This window comes from Dryobates pubescens, chromosome Z, assembly GCF_014839835.1.
Source record: "Dryobates pubescens isolate bDryPub1 chromosome Z, bDryPub1.pri, whole genome shotgun sequence".
NCBI classification, from domain to species: Eukaryota; Metazoa; Chordata; class Aves; order Piciformes; family Picidae; genus Dryobates; species Dryobates pubescens.
The window spans coordinates 59032440-59050231 of NC_071657.1; the positions used below are offsets into that span (position 1 = coordinate 59032440).

The 17792-nt window shown below is 41.5% G+C and overlaps 1 protein-coding gene across 1 annotated transcript in view; it reads left to right on the forward strand.

Annotated features, from left to right (window-relative positions):
• Positions 1-17792, forward strand: part of IQGAP2 (IQ motif containing GTPase activating protein 2) — a 141587-nt gene that overhangs the window by 20611 nt on the left and 103184 nt on the right. Inside the window, exon 2 of the mRNA XM_054179067.1 lies at positions 1252-1351. Within this exon, the coding sequence (XP_054035042.1) occupies positions 1252-1351 (100 nt within the window). The remainder of the gene's footprint in view (positions 1-1251; positions 1352-17792) is intronic.

Genomic DNA, 17792 nt, shown 5'->3' on the forward strand with positions numbered 1-17792 from the left:
TGGGGAAATGTTGAAAACTTGCTTGTGACATGTGCAATCCCTGTGGCAGTCTTAACAAAGCATCTCAGAGTGTATTTGAGAGGGATGTGGGTTTTTTAAACAAGAATGTGTCTTGATGTTCTCAGTTAACTGCCTTGTAGGCTGCCACAGAGAGCAGTTGGGGCCCAGCCCTGCATTTCCGTTGCACTCCCTCTGCCTGCACCACTCTGCCCACAGAAGCTCAGGGACCTGATCTTTTGAAAAACACAGGTCTCTTGGTAGCCACCAGTCGTCGTTGAGGGCTGCCTCTTGTTCTGTTTCAGGGATACAGCCACAATCACTTTCTGGATCTGAGTTGAGAGGTGATGTGAGTACATGGCTGAGAAACACGAAGGGCAGGGCCAGATCTTTTGGCAACTGCTAGCACAAACGGTGTCATCTTGGCAACTGATTTTTGCTGAAAGCAGAAGTCGCACATGTTATGACTGAAATCCAGCCAGGAGTCAGCACTAGTGTATGGTCCTTTAAATCGATTGCTAGAAACATTTGGAACAGATTTGTTCAGAGGGCCTCTGTACCCTACAAAGGTACAACAGTCACGTGGTAGTAGTTGTTAATAAGGTCATTTACATCTAAAGATGTGCATAGAGTCATTCTTAGTAGGCTGGGAGTGTGCTTTTGTGAGAAATGATGAGGTTGGAGCAGTAAGAGTAGAGGTGTGAATATCACAGCTTGTTCATTTGATTACAGCCATCATCACCTCCATCAGCGGGAGGCAGTTCAGCTTCTCACAGCCTCACAGGTTCCTGAAGCTGCAGCTGATTCCCAAGTCGCCCCTGAGTTTCTAATGCATTGTCTTAATTTCCACTGCTGAGGCTCTGATTAGCATGGGGCTGCTCTATCCACTGCTTGCTTTGAGCTTCCACATGACAGTCCTCAAATTCCTGATGTGTAAGCTGAAACTCTGCTAGATTTTAGTTTCAGCCCCACATGCTTGATTTCTTCATCCTGTCCCCAAACCAGGTGATGGACAAAAAGCAATATATGCTTGGTTTTGAACAAGTGAACCTTGAGGAATTCATTGTGCAGAAACCAGGATCTTCTTTGTCACCTAAATATCTTTGTGTACCATGCTATAAAAGACCTCTTTTGAGGAGCGGGGATGACTATTTTAATTTATCTTCTGCAGTAGTTTGCCTAGATTCTCAGAAAAATTGCTTTAAGAATCACTCCTGACTCATGTGTAACTTGATAATGGGTTTCTGTTTGCAGCTATTGTGGATGATGAAAGGCTTTCAGCAGAGGAAATGGATGAGAGAAGACGTCAGAACATTGCTTATGAGTATTTGTGTCACTTAGAAGAAGCAAAAAGGTAAGTAAATGAAAGCACACTTTAAATACAGAAGTTGAGGCTTGGTGTATTCTTGAACACTGTAACTTTAAATTCAACTTCTTGAATTTATTTGGTTAACTTAATATTGAAATTTCATAGTATTCAGTATGAGAAACTAACACCCAATATTAAAAGTTTAATTCAAAGAAGGATTTAGAAAGAATCAAGACAAGTCTCCTCAGAGTTACTGTGATGGCCAACTTCCAACAAAAGTAGGATACTAAAACCTAAGTCTATGGTTTTGAGAGAAGCTGTCAGGCTTATGTGACTGACTTAACTAGGGAAAGTCTTTTGTTCCTGGCTGTGTGGTTGTGCTCCATTCTCAATCCTAGTGCTTGTGGAGTGACTCAGGTTGCTAGGATGGCAGAAAATTACCTGGACTCTTTTGGAGCTAATGACCCATATCATCTCAGTATTCCAATGGCAAGTGAAGGCAGGGCAATAAGATAACCTAGACTGTGCTCTTCTTTTTATTTCCTCTAATCCGTTGGTCAGGAGTACTCATCTCCTGAAGTAACAGCCTGCGATTTCACACTGATCTGCAAGTGCACAGGGATTTTATCACCTTGTTGCAAATGTACTGTGCTATGTACACTCCATTCTCAAATATTCAATGATATTTTCATAACTACTGAGAAAAGGAAGGCACAACATTCTTGTGCTTTTGCTGAAACTTGAAGTGCTGCTATTATTACATAAAAGCATATTTTACACTGAGTCTGGTCAGAGTTTTTAAAAAGTCTGCTGTGCTCAGTTTATTGCCTTACTCACCACTTGAGTCCACGCTGCATTTGTTCATAATGGTGTTTTCAGTCTTAAACTTCAATTGGATGACTTTCCTAGGAATTTCTGTAAAGAAAAGGAAACTTGAATTCTGATGATTAACAATGAAACCTGAGAAATCTTAGTGTGATAACGAACCATATAATATCCAGAATGGAGCACCCCACCATACTTCAGTGAGGAATCACCGTAAAACAGTACCATGGGCCTTGTTTCCATGTTATTCCCCTTGCATTCACTGTGTGGCACTGAATAACTTACTTAGCAGTTACGGGGTAGCTAACTGCCATTGATCATATTCCAGGGACATTGTTGTAAAAATTTTTACATGGTGTTCATTACACTGTTCCATTTGCAGTAGCAAACACTTCCTCTTTTGCCCTTTCCTCTTCCAACTGCAGTGTTTCCTCCTTTACATATTTAAGATGGCAAGTGTCGCCTTGCTGCCAGAGAGGACTGTGCAACTTCACACACTCCTAGCTGCCTCCACTGCAGTTGCAAGAGATTGCCCTTGGTTAGCTGAGTCAGCTTGCTATGCCTGCAGCAAATCTGTAGCTATTTTGCTGAGTTAGTTTTCTAAGTGGTTCAGTGAGCTTGACTGTTCTGATCAAGGGGTCAAAGAATATGCTGGCAGGAGGAAGAGAATGGGGTGCAGCCACACTCTTGAGAGAGGGAAGTTAGTTCTACACCTTGATTACTGAGAATTTAGATCAGTTCCACTACTCAGGAAAGCTTAATGACTCAAGCTTTGATTGTTTTGCTTCGTTGCAACTCACATCTGCTGTATTCTGGCAGCCAATAACAATTAGCCTCCAATTTCAGCCTTTTTTCTTCTGTTAATATTAATAATTTATCTTCCTGGGTTTTTCTTGGTTTTGTTTTTTTTTTTTTTCCACTCTCCCCTCATTCCAGGGATACTTGTTCCTTTGAACTCAAGTCCTGTTGTTTATTTGAAGCATCTCCCTTAATATTTCACAAGAAAATGTGAAGGGTTTACAACTAGTGACCTAAATTAGTATCTGCAGTGAGAAAGCCCCTCCTCTTCCTTGTATTTATTTTTGTACAGATTCATGCCATTATCACCTTTTTAGAAGAAATGCTCCTTTAGCTCTGCTAGCAGGTGATGGGGCTTTGCAACCAGAACTGTCTTGAAGTGTCAGATATCTGCAAGCATTTCCAGATGTCCATTTGGAAAATTGGAATTTACTGGTAATGTTCATGACTAGTGCTTGTTACTGCATAGAATCATAGAACAGTAGAGGTTGGATGGGGCCTCCAGAGATCAAGTCCAACTGCCCTGCCAAAACAAGATCACCTAGGGCAGATCACACTGGTATGCTTCAAGCTCAGTCTTGAAAGACTCTAGAGAGGGAGACTCCACAACTTTTCCAGGCAGCCTGTTCCAGTGCTCTGTTGCTCTCACCATAAAGTAGTTTTCCCTCATGCTGTGTTCCAGTTTGTATGTTGCCCCATGTCCTACCACATCACACCACTGAAAGAAGACTGCTTCCTTCTTGACACCCACCTTTCAGGTATTTATAAACACTAACAAGGTCTTCTCTTAGCCTTCTCTTTTTCCCAGACTAAGCAATGCCAAGTCTCTGTCTTTTGTCATAAAAGAGATGTTCCATGGAGAGCTGTTGGAATAATTGAGTTGTACCATGACCAAGTCTTACTAATGTAAAAACAACCTTAAAATGAACATGTATAAAAAAAACTTGTAGAAACAAGCAGAAATGCCTGTATCTTATGGCTGTATAACAACCCCTTCCTTAGGAGCTGAATAGTCCTGTTTAGGACAGGTCAGCCTGGAATTAGAGACAGGCCTGGGTGGCAAAAATGCATGGCTGTGTCCTCCCCAGCCCTTACCTGGCAAAGCAGCATGAGAAAATGCCATATTTCTTCTCACTGCACAATTACTGCTCTCTGTTCTCTGCTTTGCACAGCTTACAGAATTTTCTTTGCTACAATTGAATATTAAAATAACTGGTGACTCCGGAAAGCAGGACATCAGATTCAGAGGTAATAGTGGAGTCATGAACTCAAACTACAGCAAAACAAGACCAGTGAAAGCTTTGGAAGACTTGTAAGAAAGGCTGCCACAACAGCACTCAGTGTCCTGCCTTTCAGCTGTGGTGGGGGTGCAGTTTTGCAGGGGATGTCAGCTGATGAATTGGTTTCTGCTGCTGCTGCCTGGTGCTCTAGCAGTACCTGTGGGATACACAGGATCTGCTCTCTCTGTTCATGGCATCAGGGCTAGATTGGAGGAGGCAGGATGGTGATTCTAGCCCTGAGTTCAACAGCAGATTGCAAAAACACACAGAGCTATGGCTGCTGCCTGCTTGCTCGCTCCCAGTGGTGCCCTCCTAGGCAAAATCTGGGTATGGGAACTGCCTCTCTGATCTGTTGGTTTCTATTTACAGTTGCAGTCTTTCTGCTTATATACAACCCAAATGCACGGAGAGAATTTTTTAGTGATCAGGCTAATAATAAACAGGCTGCAATAGGTAAAGTAAGGTGAGTTTTTTCCACGCAGTTGCTGAAATGACAGCCAATACTGTTTCATCTAATTGGCAGTGAGCAAACACAATGTGTTTTGGCTCATATGAGAGGAGTAAGTGCTAAAATAAGCAATAAAAAGCAAAAGATTTTGGAAGAGTGTGTCTGGGGCGGTACTGTGACAGGAGTTGTTTTTTTGTTCAGGAGGAGACTTGATAGGGTGCTTGGTTGCATGATTTAGTTGATTAGGCGGTGTTGGATGATAGGTTGGATGCAATGATCTCAAAGGTCTCTTCCAACCTGGTTTATTCTATTCTATATCAAAGGCTTGAGGTGGGCATGAACAACTATGTCACAAGTCCTAACTTCTTATTGAATTAAGTAAATTTTAATAGATAAAATTTACCAGAACATCCTCCTTTCCAAAGATTATCTCTGTAATACCCAGAGCGTCAGGTTTTGCCTAGCGTTGGGCTTTTGCGGGAAGTTTAGGCTTGGGGTGAGGAGAAAGTTCTTCACAGAGAGTCATTTGTCATTGGAACGTGCTGCCCAGGGAGGTGGTGGAGTCACCGTCCCTGGAGGTGTTCAAGAAGGGATTGGACGTGGCGCTTGGTGCCGTGGTCTAGTCATGAGGTCTCTGGTGACAGGTTGGACTTGATCTTTGAGGTCTCTTCCAACCTTGGTGATACTGTGATGATAATAGAAATTTGAGAGGTTTTAAACCATGATTAAAGCTTTAGCATATAATGCAAATTAAGTTTACAGTAAATCTGTTGTGACTGGTTAAAGTTATAATTATCCACAGTTAAGCAATCTTTATCTTGGTTTCTTAGAATTTATATCTTTTTATGCTAAGCTTGAATTCAAACCATAGGAGGCCTCATTTTATTAACCTCATCTCTCTGCATGAAATGGAGCACAATTTGATTTATAAAGTATATGGTTCAGTGTCATACCCACAAGTGCCTGCATTTGTCATATTTTTTTAACTTTTTTTACCCAAGACAGGAATTTCTGTGAAACACTGCAGCTTTAGGTTCAAGGTTAGGACAATGAAGACAGTGAAGGGAAATTGTTCAGGAAACTTCTTCTGACAAATCAATTTTTATTTTTAAAATGTAGATTGGAAAAGTATGAGGATTTCTTTACAACAGAAAACAGAATTATCCATTTTAGGCTCCAAAATCTCTCCCCTTCATTGTATGGGGTTTTATTAGCTTGGTCTGTAACAGCTATTTATGGTATTGGTCACTGATGATGTCACAGTTGGAAGTGGCTTTGTTAAAACAATACAAACCAACACACCCCCAAAAAAACCAACCCCAAACAAACAACAACAAAACCCCCCTAACATGCAGTTCAGAGTTTGATCTTTTAAGTATATTGAAGTGCTTATCTGGCTCCAGTTCAAATGAACAATTTTGCAGTGCCATGGCACCACAAAGCTAAAGTTGATCTAGTTGTCCAGACTGTGGGACCATGCAAGGTTGCTTTGGAGTCCATGTTGTTCTGGAGTGCATATTGGGGTCCTACAATGCCTGGAGAGGAGGAGGCTCGGGGGTGACGTTATTGCTCTCTACAACTACCTGAAGGGGGGTTGTAGTGAGGCAGAGGTTGGTCTCTTCTCCCAGGCAACCAGCACCAGAACAAGAGGGCACAGTCTCAGGCTGTGTCAGGGGAGGTTTAGGCTGGAGGTTAGGAAGTTTTACACAGAGAGAGTGATTGCCTACTGGAATGAGCTGCCTGAGGAGGTAGTGGGGTCGCTGTCGCTGGGGGTGTTCAGGGCGAGGCTTGACAGGATGCTTGGTTGCATGGTTTAGTTGATTGGGTAGTGTTGGATGATAGGTTGGACATGATGATCTCGAAGGTCTCTTCCAACCTGGTTTATTCTATTCTAATGGTTCAGTACTGTGAAAAAAAATCTGGGTTTTATGCTGCTGTTTCTTCTTGAGCAAAGTTGTGACAGCCACGAAGCTCTGTCAGCCTGTGAGTGAATTAATGCTACACAAATGCTCTATTTTAAGCCTATTTCTTTCAGACTACATAAAGTCTTTAAAGATTTGTGCTTAAGAGGCAAATGCATAAACTTGTAATATAGATGTACAACTATCTGACTACATGCAAAAATTTAAGATCCTTCTTGGTAACCTATTTTGTTTGGGTTTGTCAAAAATAAATTAAGTCTGAGTGGTATGCAACTGACACTTGAGTAGGCAGTTTGGTTCATCTTCCCTACCCTTTACCCATCTGCCTTAAGCCTGATGATAAACACACCAGTGAACATGGCTAGCAGCAGCTCTGTAAAGGCCGAATACTTGGAGGGCTTCATAAGATGAAATGCTTGCAAGAATCCTACTTAGCTGGTATGTACTAGTTCCTGAAATGGCTTGGTCTTCACAGAGGTGTATTGATCAGTAGGTATACCTGCTTCTTTGACTTTGATCCTCAAGGGTGCTTACCTCACAGATAGACTGCCAGCTGTTGAGCTGAAAAGATTTTTGTTCCAGATAGTGTTATGATTGTTCTGATATGCCAGAGTTTTCATATACATGTGCCAGTGATATCAATCAATGCAACAATTGCTTGGATAGTGATATTTGCATATGAAAAGTTTTTACAGATCTGAAGGAGAGAGAAACCTTTGTGGTAGTTTCTGTTCAGGATGCATTGACCTGTTCACTGGGATGTTGAGGTAATTTGTGCATGTTATGGGTCACTGCTCAGTGTGGTTGCAAAATAGTGCTATTAAGTAATGATGGATGTGACCTTTGTTTTTTTGAAGACTAAAACATATGGCACTTTTCCCTTAGTATGCACAGAATCATATACTGTACAGTCACTTCACAGGCTGTCTCTTTCTTGGAGTTTTCCATCTTTCTTTCAGGCACCGTTCTCTTGTAATATAAATTGTGGTTTCATTTTTCGGTGGTTGGTAGTTTTTTTTTTGTTCAGTTGGTTTTTTCTTGATGTTTGGTGGCTGGGTTTTTTTATGGAAGAGTAATGAACTTTAAGCTAGTTTGTGCTCTGATGCTCTAATATTGCTGTAGTTTATAGCACCAGCATCAATAGAACTCAAGATGTTTCACTTCACTTTCCTCTTTGCAACTTAGGTTACCTGTGGTACAACTGAAAATCCTGTTTGACTTTATATGCCACTCCTAAGACTAGTTGCTGCTTAGATCAAACAGCTTCATTCTGCACCCTGAGTATCTCCTAGTTAATATGAAGTGCGACATCACTTAGGTTTCAGTAGTAGCTGAGACATTACAGTGCTGAACATGGAGCAGGGAAGCAGGCTACCAGGGGATGCTGGCAGGGATTCTTGCAGATCAGCAATCAAAACTTCCACATCTCATAATGTGATCTGGAATGATGGCGAATGAAAGCTTGAGACTGAGTTGTGGACATTAGAGGTAACAGAGGGACTTGAAATTTGGGTTCATAGGAAGCTGCTGTTGGGAAGAACCTGTTACAGTAGCTGTGGAATAGTAGGGCACACTTTGCTTATTGCTGGAGGGCTTAAGTTCTGCTCTTAATCTTCTACACTATTTGGACGTCCTGACTTACTGAGCAGTTGCTATTAATCCAAGAGTAGCCAAGCCCTGTGCTTCCCTATACATTAATGATGGAATAAATCACAACATGTTCAGGGCACACATGTTATGTGACCAGGCCATCTGTGCTGGACTGCTGGTTGCTTGGGTGCATGCTGCACTGCTGGTGTGGCAGACTGAGCCATGCATTCTGCCTTGCACATATCACTTTGTGCTATAACTAGTGTAGCATTCAAAAAACTTTGTAACATAGTCATGTTTCTGTTTGCCTTGGACTGGAGAGTGAAATTGCCTGGGCTGATGGAACTGCTTTTTAACAGCTCCACTGCAGAAGTGTACTTTTCACATGATGAGATCCTCCTTTCCCAGCTGCTATGTCCTGGAGAACTGTTGATCTTTGGAAGAAGTGTTTATTCAGGCTCTTGCAGAAACTGCTGTGGGCAGATGTGAATGGCTCTTCATAGATCAGAAGAGGTGAAGCAGTAACTTTTCTTGGTGACCTTTATAGCACTACATTCTATACACCACTACTGCTGGTAAGGAGCCTGCTGGTATATGCTAGTGGGATCTCACTGTGTTGGAAACAAAAAATTGAGTGTTCACAGGATATCTGCTTCTAGAGCAGGAAGCTTCTGCTGTAGCTTTTTCATGCTAGAAACCCAGGTCCCTACAGCTTACTTAGATACTACTGTGGGACAGCAGATCCTAAAATTGGTCAAATAATTGCAAAAGAACCAGTATGTCACTATGCCTCTTCTGGATTGGAAAAACATCCCAGGGGGTGGGAGGGTCAGTGCTCACTGAATGTGTAGGTGTGACCTTGCACCTGGCTTTTGCCTCTAGCTATTGCATGCAAGTATTTTATTCACAATTCACAATGAATTTGTATCACCTTATCTTTAGGTGTGGAGTTATGCTAGCCAGTACTTTGGTTGTTGATGTTGCTTGCTGCACACCAAGCAAATACTGTGTTAGACACAGTGAGCTGCAAAATCTGTGGTGTTCTCCACCATGAGATTAGTGGCAGTCCTCTGAGAAACTCAGTTGCTGACAGTTGGGAAGATGCATTTTAAAGCAATGTAGGCAGACTTATGACCAAACTGGTTAAGTAGCAGGTTTGTGTGGGTCATTGTGTCCCACTGTATGGTGCTTTTGATAGCTATTGGTCTGTTTCATGCATGTTAAGAAAGGTAGTTTTCTACTTGACTGTATTTTAATTCAAGAATCTATTAAAAGGTTTGGTACAGCAGTACTGGAGTTTCTAAATGTATGTATACACCTTGGAGGAGCCTGGATATTTGTGAGACTGTTTCTTGATGTTCTGGAGCCACCACTATTTGAAGCCGATAAAGGGGCAGCCATAATTGTTTATGCTGTTTTTGTTGACATGTAGAAATAGGCATGTGCAGGCTTCTGTATGAAGCTGAGTAAAACCTTCAAATTCTACCCACCTTGATCAAGGTAGAGGAGGGCTATGAAAATGGATCTCAGTGCTTCACTGTTTGCTTGGTTTCTAGCTGTTTATTTCTTCCAATAGCTCATGCGTTTTCTGTAGTGCACAGGAGGAGAGATTTCAGGATAATCTCTCCAATCCCAAATTTAACACTGACAGGGGAAAAAGTTTAAGACAAGGCATTTCTTTGGAAAATTGAAGTGATACATACTTTTTGCAAGTGAATTCAGGAACTGGCATGCATTCTTGAGTTAGTACAACTTAAAATTCGGTTGCATATGCCAAGAATGTTTTTGAAACCCAATCTCTTGCCTAAATTTTTTTTAGCAATTCTTTTAATACTGACTTCAGCGCATCATGGGAAGTGATCAGCATATGTATAGATGAGAAAATAATTCATGGAGTTACCCATTTCTGTTTGTAAAAAGTAGAAAGGATAGCCCAAAATATCCTTGCTGTAATTAGCCACAGAGCAGCAAGCTTAGTGTTAGCTGCAAAATAGAGGTGAGATACTAGTTCACTGTTTCTACAGTGGCAGCAGGACATGGCCTTGGGCACTTAATGTTTTCTACTGTTTTACTGCATGCTAGCATCATTCTTGACAGCTAAGGCCTGAAACTGCTTTCTGAAATGGACACTGAGAGCTATGAATGGGTTTTGAGTCTGACAAAATTGAGTCTGGGGGAAGGGCAGTGAATGAATCCTCTGAAGTGAATGAATGGAGCTGCTCTTGAGCTTGAAGTGCTATGAAGGATTTCCCATGGCTTCCCAGTGACTGAATGCTAGGCAGGTTCTGCCTTGGAATACAAGACCTCCACTTATTTTAAGTGTAACAGCTCTACTGGCTTGAAGGGGAGAGAATCTTGCAGATTTAGGGTTTTATTCAAATTGAATTGAGAAGTGTTGACAAGTGAGTTGTTACTTTGATACCAGGAAGAGATTTATTCTGGCAGGATGATGGTTAGATGCATGCATAGATTACTCAGAGAACAAATAACTAGTCTGTCATAGATTTGCAGTTGTAAAGATGTGCTATAAACACCTTCAGTCCACTTGCTTTGCAAAACAGCGGAGATGAGATCCTGAATTCTAGTTGTGGCTCTTACTGCTTGCGCCTGGGTTGTTAAAGCTTTTGGGTTATTGGTGGTGCATTCACCCCTCAAGGGAAGTGATAAAGCTAGTTTGAGAACTGTTTCTTCCATCTATATTGTGTTAACTATTTCTAAATCTTGGTTACCATGACAACATATGGGAGCATTATGGAAGTTGATGTAGTAAGTAGAAGTGAAGAGGAATTCTGGGCTTAGCTAATTGAGTCTGACAGTGACTCTTCAATACCATGCTGTTATCATGCCAGCTTTAAAATGAGATTGCTGGCTGGAGCAAAGTATCATGGGGCTTGAAGTTTGTATTGTAACCTGAGAAGCTTCCTGTTTCCAGTTGCTGCTTCTGGTTTTGGAGGGTTAGTCTTTTCTACTGGCCTGCGCTTGGGGGACAGGGGATTCATTTTGCCTCTGGCTCTGCCACTGCTTCTACTGTGCTTTTCTGAGAAATAGGCTAAGCTAATTGTACATCATGTCTCATTTACCTCCTTATCTCAACCTGGGATGGGTTTGTTACTTCCTCTCCAGATCTGGGCACACACACCACCACACTTGTGAGAGTGGGATGTCTTAAACCAGGACACTCCCACAATGAAACTGTCTTAAATCCATCGATTTTTGTCATGCCCATAGTTCTAGTCCTTAACCGTCTTCCTCTTGTAGGGTCAAAGGCAGAACTGGTGTATGAAGACAATAAAAGCTGCAGTGGTTCCTGCAGCCAGACACCCATCACTGCACAGGAATTGTTCTGTGTTCAAACTGCTGATATGTTTATTTCCCAGTGGGGGGAGGGGGAACAGGGCGAAACAATGGAAGCAAGGAGAGAAGGAGGAATGGTTCACTGGAGCTGCACAAAAAAAGTAACCCAGACTAAAGGCTTAGAAGTGGGAGTAATTTGTGAAGAACCATTGAATGCAGGGTATAGACCTAGGCTGCTGTTCCAGGGCTGTGAAGATGGGTGGGTGCATGGAAAATGCCACTGCATGCCAGGCATGCTTGGTCACAGGGCACTCTGTCACTGGTCTCACAGAAACTGTCAGATCATCAAATGCATCCTAAGCCATATGCTGTGGCAGGAGTGTCTTTAAAGCTTCAATGTCAAATAGGCTGCTTTAAGATGGGTAAATAAGTTCTACATCAAACATTTATCTATGCATTGTGCCAAGCCTCTCTTTCTCTGGTAAAAAAACAAAACAAAACAAAAAAACCCAAACAAAAATAAACCCAAAAACCCCACAAAGTAATGACATAATGTGGCATTGGTAGATGTTAAAAGCTGGAACATCTTCTTTTCTTGACAGCTTCCAAGTTGCAGATTGCATCACCTCCCTTGCCATGGCCCAAGCAAAGCACAGTGTGCTCATCTCTCTGTTCACATTCTAACACTTGGTTCTTTTCTGCTGTTAGTCTACTTCTACCTCTCCCTGAGGAAGACTTAAGGACTGGAACACACCTCAAATATTAAACGGACAGAGAAAGACAGTGTGCTTTGCTTGAGTGTATCTCCATTTGTTTGATGTACAGACTTGGTCATGTATGATTTGCTTTCCAGCATGTTTGGGGGAGTGCCAGCCCTTGGTCACAGCTGCGCTGTCTTTGCTGGAAGAGAGTTTAGTGGGATTTGTGACTGAAGCTGGGTTTAAGGGCTTCCTGTTTTTGTAATGATAGTTCTACAGAATAGGGAAGAGTTGACTTGATACAACTAGTAGCAATTTGGATGCACTTTCTTTGGCTACCGTAGAAACAAAACTCAAAACACTTGTGTTGCACATAAACTGTTGGGATATGGCAAAGAAATGTCTTGTTTTATGAAAGTATTGATGGCACTGAAAGCTATATTTGCAGGTTTTTGCCTTTTTTAATAGTATACTTTTACTGTGTACTTTTCACTATATTTTCTCAGGTCCCCTTTATCTTGTTTTTCTTCCCCAAAACATAGAACTAACCTTCTGATTATCCATCCTGTGATTAAGCATTAAGCTACTTTCTTTGCCTTCCCCTCCCCCCCCCCCCCCCCCCCAAAAAAAAATAAAAAAAAATAATAATAGTGCAGGAAACATGGGATCTGTCCATCTCTAAGGTCTTTTCATGTGGCCTATGATTAGATTTTAAAAAACAGGGTTGACCTCTGCTTTTGCTTCAGAGGCTTCCTAAAGATGTCAATATTTCAGAGCAGACTTGTCATCAGTCCCTTAGTTTCCAGGAAGTTCAAAGATGAAACATTCATGTAGGCAGTGCTTCTGACTTATCCTGATGTCAAAATCCATGTGCTGCAAAAAAAAAAAAAAAAAGCCACTTTCTCAGAGCAGAGTTTGCAGGGCACTCTGATTAATCTGTTTCTGTGCTGTCTGTGAACTGGTGGAATTGTCTTCTGTGAAGATCCTACTTAGATGGTACTTTAACATGATTAATGCTGTTTGTACTGTGTGGCCTTTCATGTAACCCAGTATGTGAATAAGCAGGTGACTCTTACTAAAAATTGTCTCTGCCTGCAACATACAAAAGCCCTATGGTTCACCACCGACAAAATAAAGCATAACAAGAATGTAGAATGTTTTGGTTTTATCTGAGTCTAAACTTTCTCGTATTTACAGAAATGCCAGGGAATGGGGCTGAGAGAAAGTGTAAGAGTTGAGAGACTAACACTTGGGAGTTTTCAAGGAAGAGCAACTTTTCAGCAACTGATGAAATGGAAAGCTGGTACGGAAATGGCTTTCTGGTCTTTCAGTAAGCTTTGAGAACCATACACCAACGTAGCTTCTGTTTGTTGTTTTTTTTTTTAACCAAAAAAATGACAGAAGATGAACAACTTTTGTAAACTAAATGCTTTGACAGCATTTTGTGCTTTTCTCAGGCATGAATACCAGTTCTTTGAGGGGGGGGAAAAAAAAAGTGAGCTGTTGGCTGATGTCTGTGCTAAGAAAGCACAGAATCACTAATTGTTAAGGGCTGGAAGGGACCTTGAAAGATCATCTAGTCCAACCCTGCTGCCAGAGCAGGATCACCTGTACCAGATCACAGGACTGCATCCAGGGAGGCTTTGAATATCTCCAGCGATATTCTCTACAGATGGAATGACTTTCTCTTGTTGGAGTTAGGTCTCAAACCTCAGTTTTATTTTAGGAGGTGGTGAACAAAGTGTTTTGACCTTTCTCGCTGCTGATCAATTTATTATTTTTGTGCCATTTATTTCTGGCCACACAATCGTGCAGACACTGTATCAGTACAATGGAGCAGGCACCTTGCACAGGGGTAGGATAGACTTGCTTGATCTTCTGTATCAGAGCAGCAGAAGCAGGTAGAGCAGAAACAGATGCTGTAAGGGTTTTCCTCATCTTACTACAGAAGAGGAACATCCACTTTTCTCAAGACTAGCCAAACAAGGTTTTATGAAAAAGATGGGCAAATTCATTAGCTGAACTAGGCACCCAAATATTTAACAAAGCACTCAGCTTTTTGAGTGCTGCTCTTAAAGTAAGAGTCTAGCATAAAATGGCTATCACCTTCAAGCAGAGAATCCTTTCATCTAGCTGCCTCCTAATTAAAATCCTGGCTGGGGAGCATTGGAACATGTTAAGTAGGACCAGAAAACTGCATTAGTACTACATTGGTAATGTCTGATAAAGCACTTTCTAAAGTAACAGTTGTTAGAGCTTTTGCACAATACCTCTTTTATCCACTTCTGACACTTAAATGTTGAAATGCTATTGAATTGGTGTTTCAGAGTGTTTTAATGATGACCATATTACTCTGAGGAGTCAGATCAAGGAGCCAAGAAAATGGATAACCTCAGGCATTTTTCCTCCTGCTTCAATTGGAAAGTTTCTCTCAAGGCACACATTCAGAAATTGTAACTAAGTACCCTGACACAGTGTGTCCTAAAGTGGCTTAATGAGTTTAACTGCAATCCTGGCTTGCACAGAGGTTGCTTTAAAGGCCAAGAGTGCTTCAGCTGGTGATGAAAGTGAGCCTCTGTTATAGTTCACTACTTCTTGCTATGCTGGTTTATGATGCATCATCTGAACTGCACTGGGTTTTCCTAGAGGTAAGACTTCTAAGACTTGATGAAAACCTGTCAAAACAGATGAACAACTTACTGTTTGATATGCAAAGTTATTTCCAGCTGTAACAAACAGGTAAAAATAGTTCTGTGGAGAAGTGTTTTGAATTACAAACTTGGCATACTGGTGTGACAGTCAAAGATGGACTTCTGCCACTTTCCTGAGCAAAACTGATAAAGGGTCAGTAGGTGCTTTGCAGTGAACACAAACTGTTCTTCCTCTTGCCTTGAGAAAGTACCAGCCCAAGTGAGATGGGACTGATAACTTTTTTTCTGACTTGTTCATGTATTCATTGGGCTTAACAGTTTTCCATGATGTGAATGGTGAAGAAACATTGTGCCCAAGGCATGCAGGAGTCCATTAACAGACTTCTTTCTTTTTTTTTTCCCCCCCCCCCCTAAAACTTAAAGCGCAATCTCATGGGCTTAACTATTTCCATGTTCATCTCTATGCCTGCCCTGTTGAAGTCAGCAGCCACTCTGTTCTTCATATGTGTAAGAATTGTTGTCCCTGTTGGAGGGAGTAGGGTACTTCTCATGAATGATGCCAGCTGCTGAAATATTTCAGTCTTTTCTGCTACGTCTTTCTTTCCACCCTCTCTAGAAAAGTAACATAGTATTACAACTGAAGAGACAGATCTTCAGTTCTCCTCAAATCTGGAGGGCTAAAGGTTCATTTGACATAATTATTGAATTGATTAAATCTGGGGTTCTTTTATAGGTAGTCACATTGAGGTCAGCCTTTTCAGAGTATTTGAAAATACTACATTTTGGATACACTGTGTGACAGTGGTGTGTGAAACACTGAACTGGTGTGAATGGCATTGCTGTAACACACATGGCTTTCTGCTAGGCAGGTTGAGAATTAAAACTTTTGAACATGAAGCAGCACACATAAATTATTCCTTTCACTGTATGTGTCTAAGCATGAGGTTTGGAGAAGGAAATAGCAGTACTTGGGCTGAATGTGCAATGATAGAATAGAATTAAGCAGGTTGGAAAAGACCTTGGAGATTGAGTCCAACCTATCACCCAACACTATCTAATCAACTAAACCATGGCACCAAGCACCCCATCCAGTCTCTTCCTAAACACCTCCAGTGATGGTGACTCTACCACCTCCCTGGTCAGCCCCTTCCAATGGCCAATCACTCTCTCTGTGAAGAACTTCTTCCTAACATCTAGCCTAAACCTCCCCTGGAAAAAGAACAGGTGAAAGATGCTCAGGTCTTCTCTGACATTGCAATCAAATGTTTTTGTCAACTTTGAAAGAGGGAGGAGTAGTTCTGGATGTGAGGCATGATTGGGTGCTTCTGTACTATCAACTAGGTCTGAGAGTTGAAGACAGAATCTGGAGGTAACAGTTTTCTAGCCACTGCTAGTAAAGCCTGTTACTGAGTTTGAAGAAAGTTTGTGTCACTTTGTCTGTTCTAGCCACAGAATCCCCTGCATGTTGGCCTGCATAGTCATGAGTAGGAATGATGGCAGGAATTAGACCAGGATGATGGCAGGCAAATCCAAGTGCAAGCTTGAAGGAGAGGAAACCAATGAAGAGCAGTGGCAAACACATGAGCTGATGGTGTTGGGGAACAGGGTGGCTTACGCAGGGCACAGAGGAACAGCTCTAGTAAAGTCTGAAAGCCTGTCCCAAGGATCACAGACAAGCAGTCCAAGAAGCTGGAAAAGCAATGAGGGATAGGATCCTGGGGATGGTCTTTTGGATGAGGAGAGAAGCTTCTGCAGAGGATGAAATTTTCTTCCCTGCCTTAAAAAGGGCAGGGATAAAGTGGATAGATAGAAGTGTAAGACTGTGCTATTGAAAACCATGTGGAAAGTGTCGGTGTTTAATGTGATGAGACTTGCCATCTCTTTTCTTCTGGTCTAGCTGAAGCTGCCATGGAAGAGATGGGTAAAGACTGAGTAACGTTATGCAGGGACATGGCAGGCTGAAGGACCATCAGGTATAGGAGGCTTGCCCCCATGATGGGTTTCTGGTAGCTACCAGCAGGTAGTGTTTTACTGAAACCCTTGGTGTTTAGCAGCTAGGAATATTTTATGTAATGCCGTAAATAGTGATATTAGTCTTGATTACTTTTTAAATTCTTTTTGATTTGGGGAAATTCTGAGTTGATACAGCTCAAATATTGCTCCTCCCTCAGAATAAGGGCTAATGAGTGCTTCTGCTGGGATAAGATCATCTTTGTTCTGCTCCATCCAAATATTGATCTGTAAATTTGTCTGCTCATGAGTAAACTGATTTGCACCTAATAATGAATTGCTAAAGCAAATTGTATTCTTTGCTCTTTTAAAGAAGCTTAGATGTACTTTATACACTTATGCTAGCTGGGTGCATATTAGGGGGTCTTAGGTACAGAAGGGGAAACAGGATTCTGCTTATGCTTGTTCTCTCTGTAGCAGAGAGGTGCTTGGGTTGCATAAGACCAGGTAGTCACAGATGCCTGGATTAAACTTCTGAACATGTCACATTAAGCAGTTTTTATTAAAAAAATATATTTGACAATTAAATAATTTCCTGTAGTAATTTGAACCAGTGTGTTCTGGCAGTGTCAGGTTGTTTTATTGTTTTGAAGATCTACATTATAGGTAAATGTTGAATAAACAAGATGCTTAAAATGAATGGAAAAGTTATTTACCAGTAATGAAAGAGGGTCGTGTGCTGATTATAGAAACACAGTTGAAAAGCCATCAAACCAGTGAAGTAGTCTGGGAATGGGTAGATATGGCAAAACCTAAGGAGTCATCAGAACTTATATGAGGATCATTCCTGGGATGAATGGAGTCTGCTTTGCCATTTGCTGATAGAATCTGTGACCTGTGAACTGTCTGAAATGAAAACTCAGCCAAAGTCTCATGTGATTCACTGGGTCAGCTGTTCAGGATCACTCACTGCTGCCTGCTTAACTCTCAGTCTGCTCCTGACTTGTTATTTGTCATCTCTGAGAAGTGA